Here is an 11,364-nt window from a genome sequence, read left to right as displayed (position 1 = left end):
TCTCAGTCTTCTATGGCCTCATCATCATAGTCTTTTTCCCAAGTAGCAGGCATATCTTTATTTCGTGGCAGGATTCAAGCTATGGTTAATGCTTCACTGGGGGTGGGGGGTGGGGGGTGGGCTGCCTTTTCTGCCTTGAAGGAAGTGGCAGTAGTTTTAGTTCTTCCTGAAGAAGCTGATCCCTTAATCCAGCCGTATAGAAAAACGTCTGCCTTTAACCTTCCACTTAGGGAAGATTTTGGAGGTTGCGGGACATTGGTTGAAAACCTGGATGAAGCAGATTATCTTGATCCTTCTATGGGACAAAAATGGCATTGATCACTCCCTTAAATTACCTTTGCCAGGATATAAATCAGTGTTTTTCAAACTTCAGGAACTCTTCCTTGAATGGCATCTGCTCATTCTATGAGATCAGAAGAGGGTGGGTTGCTCCTGAACCTTCCCTCGGACCATAGTAGAACGGTGGAAACTAAACTAGGAAACAGCCTTTTCTGCGACTCCTGTTTGAAATCGCATGACCCCCAAGCCCCAAATGTTGTACGTCCCCAATACATTTTGCCTTTTGGAAAACACCAAGGATGTGCTCTTTTGTTGAATTAATCTTTACAGTTAACTTCAGCTTTTAATTTGTTTTTATTCTGTTGTTTGCAGCTTTTGATTCTTACTGTAATGGTATACCTAGAGACTATTGAATGTAGTGAGTATAAGTTATGTAATAAACATTTAGGGGCCAGAGTGCTAGGCCATGTTAGGCCTGTTACTGGATTCCTTTATTCATCAATGTTAGGCGTTTTCATGAGTGACCGAACCCTTTCTGCACAATTATCGCCCCACCTGAAGCAGTAGGATATCCTGGCGTCATTTTGCCCCATATTAGTGAGAGCAGAGTAGGCAACTGAACTCTTAAATATCTGCTTTCACTCTTCAGATACCAACAGCAATGCTTTGGGGATTCTAGAAGCTATAATCCCCAAACATCTAGAGGCAAAAGTCTAAGAAATATTTTAAATGTGATACTGATTCACTTCAGTAGAGGTACCTCTAGGGTCATCAGAATGAGACACTGAGTCCAGCTAGTCCATCTTCTAGATGGCAGGGACTAGCAGCTTACCTAAAGGGGAGTGAGGGGAGAGCCAGAGGCATTGTATTTTGCAGGCAGGTTACTGTAGCTATTGTATCAGTTTTCCAGCTGTCCTCACATTGGCTTGGTTTGCACATTACATTAAGCCAATATTGATTTTAAACTTGGCTTGCTAATTAAGTAATAATTGGCTTGGCTCATAGATGTTAAAGTATAAAATAAAAACCACCTAGAGTCGCCTTCTGAGATGGATAGTGACTAAATTTGAAATATAAATAAATATAAATCATGGTTAGCAAATCTCAGTGGTTATGGTCACGTACTGTTCTAAACCCAAACCAAACAAGTCACATTTTGGCTTAGTGCCATGGAATCCACTGACATCAACTCAGCTAATTCAGAACTGCCTCATGTAAGAAAACACAGATCAGTGCAAGGGGATTTTGAACAGATCAGGGTGGCAAGAAATGTATAGAAAATGAGGTATTTCACTAGTTTGTTGCTAGAAAAAAAGGTTCTGGGTCTCAGGTCTACTTGAACATAGAATGCAGTCAAGGATAAAGGGAGATACACACATGTTCAAAGACACTCATGATAACTACCATCATAAATTCCAGAGTGGAGGTCTACCTCTAAACTGAGTGTTGGAATAAACAGAAAGGCAGGGATAAGTTCAATAATAAGTAAGACTTCATTTTCAGCAGCAATAGGATAGATAACAAAAATGCCCCAAAGAGGCTAGAGAACAGCTGAACAAAAATTACTTAAGTCCTGGACAAGGAATCAAATCAGTTGATTCTCCCAGGGCTGGGAGTCCTGTTTCACTCTGGTGTTGACATGATGACATATATAAACAGAGGCATGGAGCAGGGACATGCAGGTTTATTCACTCTCCCAACATTACTGCTCTACATTCTTGACACGCAGAACAACAGGAACAGAGGTGCAAGGGATCATCCCCAGCTCTGTAATAACCAAATCCACCAACTCTAGAGGGGTCACATCATAGACTAGATTGAGAAGGCGCAATGATTTGCTTTCCTGCCAGTTGGATAGTGGACTCCTCTCTCCTTTTGACCCAATCAGGTCATCTGGATCATCTGCAGACACAGGTACAGGGGTCAGTTAGAAGAGCAGTAGTTCCTTCTCAAAGCAGCATGGGCCAAGGTTCCTCCCCCAGGCTGGACAAGTCCTGAGGCCACTGTTTCCTGTCACTTCCTCCTGCACATGCTGATACTTACCTTGCTTACAGCGTTTGTGGTTCTGTAACTTCTTGCATCGAGAAGCAGTGAGTGCAACATATATCTTACTGCACTTCAGCACTGCAATCTCTCTCAAGTTTCTTCTACATATTTCAAAGCCCAGCTACTAATCATGGGCTAGTCCAGTGTTTCTCAACCTCAGCAGTTTTAAAGATGTGTGAACTTTAACTCTGGCTGGCTAGGCTAGGGAATTCTGGGAGTTGAAGTCCACGCATCTTAAAGCTGCTGAGGTTGAGAAACACTGGGCTAGCCACTCCCCTAAGCTAATCTATTCCATTAAGTTGATGTGAGGTAAGCATGTGCTCCAATTCTCAGTGGTCTTGGAGAATAAAAGTGACACGAAACAAAACAGAAAATCATAGCCTGACTTCTCTATGCAAGCTTTTCCCATCACAGGGACAATTTTTGTCCTCTCATTAGTGTAAGTCCACACATTAGAATCAACATAACAGTACCCACTAACCCCCAGGAATCTGTATTAAAAACAGCTAACATTCCATGAGATAGCCAAATCTGTCTTCTCCAGAGAACTCAGTATTTTAAAATTGAAAATGGCCAATTTTTATTTTTGGCACTTGCAGCATTGTGTAATAAAGCCTGTCATCCAAAAAATATTTCTGCGGCTTGCCACATGACATACCGAGCTCGTTGGAGACAAAGGAGTCGGTCTGAACCCGATCGCAGAACTTGTAGGTCTCACAGCAGACTAGAACAGGTACATTATAGGCCTTGGAAAGCAGTGCGATTTGCGACGTGCCCATCCGTGACATCACTGACCCATTGGCTAACAGTGCGTGAGCTCCCAACAGCACTTTGGAGACCTGCCAAGAGACAGCGAGAGCTATTCACTTATTTTATAACCATCTGTAGCCTTTATTCACTAAAAATATCCCCACTGTTCTTGATGCTATCCCCTTTCAAGCCCAATAATTAAGAACTCCCAGAGAATCCCCAGCTTAGTTAAGACACAGGTCAATAAAGTGGAGGCTGGAAGAAAGGATGATGAGTCAGGCGGCATATAAATTTAATAAATAATAATTAGGAACCTGCTGGCCTGCTACAATCTCCCTTCAGTCTCCAGATTCTGCCACAGAATTCACCTTTCAGTTCCTCCACCAACACTCCTCTCCCTGTATCACATTTTAAAGCTCCCACCTCAGGCAATACGTAGGAGATGGCATTGATGAGCACGTAGCTGCAGCGGATTCCCAGTTTCACCAGGCGGCACAGTGTCTCCCGGCCCTCTAGCCGTGGCCGACTGTCCACTACCACCACCCGGAAGGCACGGTGATTGGCGTGGGCCTCGCGGAGTGTGTGGCTCACCAGGGAAGAGCTGCCAAGCAAACATGAGCAGAGGTAACAGGTGAGGAACCTAACCCAGACAACATTTCACCTGGCCAGCTTTTGGAAACCCAAGATGCCTTTGCTCACAGAGCTGGAGATCTCTGGCTCTTCCTCCCTTCCTTTAACTCAAATATAAGGTGATGTCAGCCCTTCTCAGTAGACCAGATCAGGAAACTAACCCCACAGGAAGGCTAAAACTACTTTTGTTCAGTCTATCTATAATAATAGCATCTTGCAGGTCTGATTGTGCTGCATCTCCTCCCGCTTTCTGTAGTTCAGTGAATTAGGCAGGTGTCTACCTAAGCCACTTCTGATGTTAGCTCATTCTGGGCTTAAAAAATGTTTCAACCCCCTTTGCCTAGGTAACAGTTCCTGCATATCTCCGTCAAAGTCATCTTACTCTCTACAGCGGTGTTTCTCAACCTTGGCAACTTTAAGATGGACTTCAGCATGCTGGCTGGGGAATTCTGGGAGTTGAAGTCCACACATCTTAGAGTTGCCAAGGTTGAGAAACACTGCTCTACAGATAAAGTGTTCTGAACTGTGCTTACTGCTGTGAGCACAGCATGCCATCTTCTAGGCATGGTCTTGAATTCCAGCCAAGCTTCCAGGGAGGCCTATCACTCTTTCTGGTATTGCTGCCTTGGCTACAATCACCCACTTTGCACAAGAGCAGTATTGCCTTGTTTTGCAAGCCTGCCAGAGCCCTTTCTCTTTTCACTCCCACCCACTATATCACATCCAGGCAGCAGCTCAGACTCTGACGAGCATCATTCAGATAGAAGAATTTTGTCTTTCTTTGCCCTGCCCCAAGCAAAACTCCGTACCATCCATAGACAAGGATGACGTCGCCGTCGTTGATCTTCTCAAAGGCAAATGTGGAAATGGCTTCAGCTGCCAGAGAAATCTTCTCCCGCTTGAATTTGTCAATTGTCTCTTGAAGGACCTGCTTGGCCTGTTCCCAAGAGACAGTTGGTCATGTGTGGTCAGTCCCCTCCCCGTATACTGTGCTCTGCTGGATTCTTTTGTTGTAGTTGATATAATGGATAAGCTTCCTATAACTGTTTGATAGGGGCATGTTATTTTTTGTTATTTTATTATTTTGAAATTGTCAGTAAAAATAAATTATTCCCTCCCACAATAGCTAAGCTGGATCAATATCTAGGATGAATTCTCTTTCTTTGGAGAAAAAGAAAAAAAGCCTTGGTTTCCCACCCTGTGCTACTGAGCCTGGCAAAGTTTCCTTGATAAACTTTTGGGCAGCAACTGAAAAGAGCAACACATTCCCAAGGACGAAGGGCTAATGATCTATGCCAACCTGAACTTACAATGACATCCCCAGGAAAGGGAGCAAGGTGGCAGAGAGAAGCTGTCCCTCTGCACACCCTGGACTGAACGCTACATTCCGGAATCTCAACCAGCATTCCAGCATCCCTGCAAGTTTGAACTCACCTTCTCTTCTCGCATGGTCCCTGGGAGCGATGAGATCTCCTTCTTAAGAAACTTGATAGCATTGCCCATGCTGGCAGAGAGGGGCCTGCACTGGGTCAGGAAGCTGCAGAAGAAAGGCACGCTCAGGCTCAGCATCAGAGGCACCTTCCCAGCTCCAGATCTCTAAAGAGGGCCATCCCTTGTTCTCAGTCACCTGATGTAGGGTTTCAGCTTGTTCACCAGGTCCCGTGAGAGTTCCTCGTTGGCTGGAGTGGTATAGTCCTTAATCACCTGAAGGGCAGGATAAAGGGGAAGCTAAAAACCCAACATGAACAGGAGTCCTACAGCAGGATCAGGTCAATCTGTTAATTTTTTTCCCATAATAGCCAGTCAGAGGCTACTGTGGGAAGCCCATCTGAAGACAACGGAGGTAACTGCTATCCTCTATTATTTGTGCATCCCACCAAAACAGGTTATGCTAGAGCTGAGAAGCTGCATATAGCCATTGATCTCTTCCTTCTCTAAGAATTTATTAAATTTTTAAAAATCAGCTAAGCCTACAACCATCCCATCCTGTGGCACGAAGTTTAGTATATTCATGCTCTTCTGAGTGAAGAAATCTATTATTTGCCTACTCAGGAATTCCAGGCCAATCAGTTTTCACAGAATGAATCTGCTAGCATTATAAGACGGGCAGACTAAACATGCTTTCACATTTTCCAATCCTTTTTGAGATAACTAGAAATATCAATAGCTCTTGGGGTTTTTTGGATCTCTAGATAGTACTGGAGGCAGTACAACTTTGATCTAACCATGCTCATTTCTCAAAAGGTCAACCTTTGTCTTGGTGACAACATAGCCTAGGTTCACTCTGCACGTGGTTTGCAATGTGCTAAGTATGACCTGTGAAGCCAGGCTGTTGTGGCCTATTCAGCACACCATGTTTAAGCAAACTATACCATATTATGTTTCATGAACCAAGTTAGTCTGATGTAAACCAAAATGGACTGAAATACTATAATATCCAGTAGCTGTTTCCTGCTCAGTCACAATTTCCTGTGTTAATTCCCACACCTCCATGTACTGCCAGAGTGCAATCGGGCATAACTGAGTTAGTTGCCTATTGGCCTTTTAATAGCCTTTCCAGTTGTTGCGAGGGAGAGCATCACTTCTTAGCATTTGTTTTTAAATGTGCAGGAGTGCAGAAAAAAATCCTAAGGTTTTACAGTCAGGGTTGAGGAGGATCTTAGTCATTGCAACCTTCCCAGCCTGTTTGCTTGCAGGATAATGGAAACAAAAACGACAACAAAGCTGCCGAGCTTAGAGAAGCCCCGTTTTCCAGGGCCTGCCTAGGGCTTTGTCTCAAAAGGAGGACAGAGCAGTTAAAACTCTGATAAATTGTTCAGGGATATTTACTTTTTCTCTCAACACCCCCGAGTAGGGAGGTACCTCCAATTGCAAATCTTACGATACAGAAAGGGTCAACTGATGTAGGACAATTTCTGGAACACAAAGATCCTAACTATACTACTGGTAAATTAGTCACGGCTTAGGCTGCACCATAGAGAAATTAAAGCATTTTGCCATGCTGTACCTCCCTTTAAAGCAACAAACGAACCACTCTACAGCAGTGTTTCTCAACCTCGGCAACTTTAAGATGGGTGGACTTCAGCTCCATGCTGGCTGAGGAATTCTGGGAGTTGAAGTCCACACAACTTGAAGTTGCCAAGGCTGAGAAACGCTGCTCTAGAGCTACCCATCCCATTATTCATTAGCATTACTTCTAGTAACAGAGACTGCAAGCCTTCCACTACTGCTGAGCACTGGGGACAGTGTTTAGTTTGTAGGCTTCACATTTCCACCTGATTTAGAAGAGCTATGCCAGGTCACCTATCTATGCTCAAGTTTTTTGTTTCCAGGGATATGTGACCTGGCACAGCTCTTCTGATTTATGATGGGTGATCCAGTACACACCAAGCCAATCTTAGCTGATCTTGAAAAAGCCAAGCAGGGTAAGAACTGAACAGTACTTTTATGTAATTCTAGGCCTGCAGACTAAACAGAGTAGTAAAAAAAAAAATCTTGGAAGTTAGCTATGACAATACTTTGATACTGTTGTCAAGAAGACACCATAGGGGTGTCTGTGCCATCATGTGACCATGCAGTCAAGAAGGGTTGAACTTGACTCAAGGGAGACTATCCTTATAGTCCACTACATGAGGTAGACCAAGAAAGGGAAAGATGCTTCACACATGCTTTATCATGACTCTTTATTTGCCATTTTAGTACCAGTTTCCCCAAGGGGAAAAGATCCAGATTGATCTAAGCAATATTTCTAATTCCCTCCCTCAGCAGTACCTGCTTGAAAACCTTTAGAAGTTCAATGCAGCGAGCATTGGAGCCATTGATGATGCCCTGAGAGTACTGGAGGCCAAGACGCACCACTGCAGGGTGGATGGTAGAGACTGGGATGCTGCAGGTGAAAGGATTCTGGGTTATTACATATCATCTCAATACTTCCCAATAAAACTGGCACTCTTTGGGCAGTATCTACCATACATAAGCCCAACTACAAGTTACTTTCAAGAAAGAAAATAGTACTCCTGTTCATTTTTCTCCTTTTTTTTTGAAATGCCATAAAGAAGAGGTGATTTGGATAATACTGTAAGAATGATGACTATAGATACTGGAACAGATGAAGAGTGCCTTTCTGCATTTTCAGAGGGAGAAATGGGGAAGATAAAGTCTAACCAAAGCAAGCTCTACTTTGCCTTGAAACCTTGTACTAGGGTGGCATTTGAGTGCAGGAAGTTGCCAAGGCAGGGAAGCAGGAATGGGGCTCCGATCTAATCAGGCCAATTGCACTGAGAAGAACCATGGCTGTTGGTTTTGTCACCTCCATTCTTCCTTCTTTTCTCTAGGAACAGCCTAGAAAATGTCCTCCAAACATCACTTATGAAAGCTTCAAAGGGCCATGATAAAGCTCCTTTGGGTTCAGTGCTTCCCTCTCAGTTCACAGGTGCCCACCTCATCTGTTGTGTCAGCAACTCTTTGCGACTGTACTGATGCAAGTGGGAGAAGAGACTGACTTTGGCACCATAATCTGGCCTCATAGGGACCTGCAGACAGAAAAAAAGCCAGGCTAAGCATGGAAGGCTATCAATCAACCATATATCATCACCACCTGTGGTGAGCTGCCATTTAATAGGAATCTTTCATCCAGAGTTCCCCTGCCCCATAAGTACTTTAATTTGTGCAGTGCTTTTCAAGTGTAGTTATGCCTCTCTGAAGTAAGATCCTTGAATCAAGACCAGTTAACAAAATGAAGCAAATTTCTTGCAGCATCCCAGATCTTTGGGCCCAGTACACCATTTCTTAGAAGCCATAATGGTTAAATTCCAAGATCAGGAATTTCAGAAAGAAGCTGAAAAGCTTCAAAAAAGCAGGGTGAGAGAAAAATGAGGGGCTGCCTCAATAAACCTGGACTTCAGCAGTTCCTGACAAAGCAGCTCCCTCTTTATAGATTCTCAGCTACTTCTTAAATAGGGGAGCTGGAGGGAATGTAAACATTTTTGTATCTCCCCAGACCATACAGTGTGCACAATGTGCAAGAAAGTGGAGGGTTACAGTGTGTGTTAATGGAAAACTAACAAGAGAATTCAGGCATCTTCTGGGAAAAAAGGCCCCAATTCTGTCCTAATGTGGAGGATACTATGAGTTCTGGCCTCTGCCTGAGAGCCTTTCATTCCCAGCATATCAAGCCTGGCTACTATTTCTCTAAGCAGCAAAACAAAGAGCCACATTTGGTTGAGTGGGTGGCCATATAAATGCTTGAAATCAATCAATCAAGAAATAAGCTTGTAGGGGCAACTTCCGTAGTGCTAACCTCATGGTCATCATCTATTAAATTTATATGTTGCCCAAGTCCCAGCGACTCTTCATATTTTTTCAGGATTGCCTCCTCCAACCAAATACAAAATCTAGAGTTAAATCTTAAGAAACAGGCTGTAAGCAACCCAGCGATCACTCTCAGTTGGCTGAACCAGAGGGAGAGTCAGTAGCTGGCTTTGCTTTGAGGATGTTAGATAGTATTTGTGTGGCTGCTTTAACCTGGTTCTCTGCACTAAAGGGGCGGTTGGGCATAATGCTCTCAACAGCACCTCCCTTCTGAGTCTTCAAAGCAGACTAAAGAAACAGTTGTTGGCTTCACATAATATGTGGTGCCCGAACTAGTAACAACATATTATGACTTACCATGAGTGAACTGTTTCAGGCAACATACAATCGCTGAGTTCTCAAACACGCTGAACCACAACCCAATTGTAATCTCTGGTGCTGTGTGAACCCAACCTATGACTCTATAGCTTACTTGCCTCCACCTCGTCCAGCCACCAGGCCTTACTGGGAGTGGAGTCATACCTGCTGACGCTCCAACTTTTTGGCTAGCTTTTTTTGGGCAGCTGGATCATCCACCTGCACATGCTCTGGGAGCCTCTTGATTGCTGGGGAGAGAAGTGGGCAAAGCTCAGAAGATGAAGCTTTCTAGCTCAACCGCCAGCAGCTTCTCCTTCAGGACAGGGCTTACCTGGCTGGGCTTCAATGGGTCCTACCCGAGGCCTGGGAGGCACGGCTCCTTGACCCGACTCACCCTTCCGGGCTTGCTTCAATGCCCGATCAGCCTCCTGCTTGGCCCGGCGCTCAGCTCGCAGCTCAGCCTTGCTTTTGCCCGGGCCCGCGCGCTCGCCGCCACAGGCTTTGTCAGGGGGACCCGGCGCGGAAGGTTCCGGCCCTAGACCCAAAGGAGGAGGGAGAAGACGATGAGCTGCGCGGAGGTCAGCGCTGGTTTTCCTCCGGCCGTCCACTCCGCCAGGCAGCCCCGGCGCCGCTTCTCCCTCTGCAGCTCAGACCGCGAAGAAAAGAAACGAGAGACGCTTCTGGGCACAGCCCCGAAGCCCAACAACCCAGCCCTCTTTCCTCGCCCCTCTACAACCTGGAGGAGGCTGCTGCCCAGCAGGCGTGGGACCGGGGTGGGCGAGCGCGTTGGGGGGCAGCCTGTGCTCCTTCTCCGCCTCGCGGCGCCTTTTCTTCTGCTGCTTCTTTTTTCGGAGCTGCAACTTGTCCTCCGCGTCAGGCGCCTGCACGGAAGAAAAGGAGATAGTAACGAGGGGGGAAGCGGTAGCCGCCGTCTCCACGTAACCTGCCTCCAGCCCGATTCTCATCCGATCCCACAGCGCGCCCCCTTCCCCAAGTACCTGGCTCCGCTCCGGGGCCTCGCGGCTCCCCGGCTCCGCCATCGCCACTCGGTTGGCTCCGCCCTGACCTCACGGGAAAGCGGCGGCGGCAGCGCCCCCTGCTGCTCAAAGCGGGATCGTCAGGAACCATCTCGCCTTTCTTCCACGGTCCCGGGCGCCCAGGTAGCTTAGCTGTGGTCTCACGGAGGACGCGGAGGAGGGTTTGCCCGCTGATTGGGCAAGGGACCGAAGAGCCACCCGCCCCTTTGTCCGGTGGGCTGGAAGAAAAACGACTCGGGAGCGCGGCGCGGGAGGCAGCATGCTGCGTGGGTGTCCGCAAACTGAAGGGTTTGCGCAGGCGAGTCTGCTGCTGCGATGCGGAGAAGGATGGGCAGGCAAGCCATTGCCTCGCTCCACACGCTACGCAAACACTCGGGCTAATAAATCACAATGGCTGTGTTCGCCTATTATGCAATACCAAGCGAACCCTATTATACGTTGTTGGTCCCCACAACGTAGTAAGAAAGACACAGGCTGAATTCCTACGATTTGCTGAACAAGCCACCATCCCGACGCCGTTAGCCTCTTCGGTGTGTGGTGCAGTTACCCGCCCTGGTCACCCGAGCTCTCAGGCGGAAGCTATGGAGATGAGACGAAGAGACCTGTCGGCTCCTGCAATATTCCTTATTGCAGCTGCAACACTCTCGCGGTCGACAGTAGCTGCTACCCTGGCTACCACGTATAGGCGTCAAAAATAAGGAAACCAGATCCGGGCTGCAAAAACCCGGACGACCGTTATTTCGCAGCACGTTTCTTCTGGGTTTTTGCAAGCCGGTAGCCCTGTCCGAATCAGTCCGTCCCAAATGGAGGCTTCGTTCTTTACGCTGCTAACCCGCCTCGCTGGACGGACAGCGTATTACGTCCAGCTGAGAGGGAAAGGTGGCAGCTGGCGACCCCAGATATCCTGCCCGGCCGTGGGGTAAAGCGGGCTCCGGGAATTCTTAGCGGCCAGTAC

At 46.7% G+C, this 11,364-nt stretch overlaps 1 protein-coding gene across 1 annotated transcript; it reads right to left on the bottom strand.

Moving 5' to 3' along the window:
* Window positions 1-1,749: 1,749 nt before the first annotated feature.
* EIF2B4 (eukaryotic translation initiation factor 2B subunit delta) lies at window positions 1,750-10,461 on the bottom strand. The gene is made up of 12 exons (XM_063299653.1): window positions 10,371-10,461; window positions 10,109-10,253; window positions 9,704-9,907; window positions 9,538-9,620; window positions 8,146-8,237; window positions 7,477-7,591; window positions 5,333-5,409; window positions 5,140-5,242; window positions 4,515-4,642; window positions 3,499-3,676; window positions 2,984-3,164; window positions 1,750-2,181 (listed from the first exon to the last, which is right to left on the bottom strand). The coding sequence occupies exons 1-12, from the start codon at window positions 10,410-10,412 to the stop codon at window positions 1,982-1,984; spliced, it is 1,548 nt and encodes a 515-aa protein (XP_063155723.1). The 5' UTR covers window positions 10,413-10,461; the 3' UTR covers window positions 1,750-1,981.
* Window positions 10,462-11,364: the final 903 nt, after the last annotated feature.

This window comes from Candoia aspera, chromosome 1, assembly GCF_035149785.1.
Source record: "Candoia aspera isolate rCanAsp1 chromosome 1, rCanAsp1.hap2, whole genome shotgun sequence".
NCBI classification, from domain to species: domain Eukaryota; kingdom Metazoa; phylum Chordata; class Lepidosauria; order Squamata; family Boidae; genus Candoia; species Candoia aspera.
The sequence above is the reverse complement of the archived record's forward strand: the minus strand, read 5'-3'. Positions and strand labels throughout refer to the sequence as shown.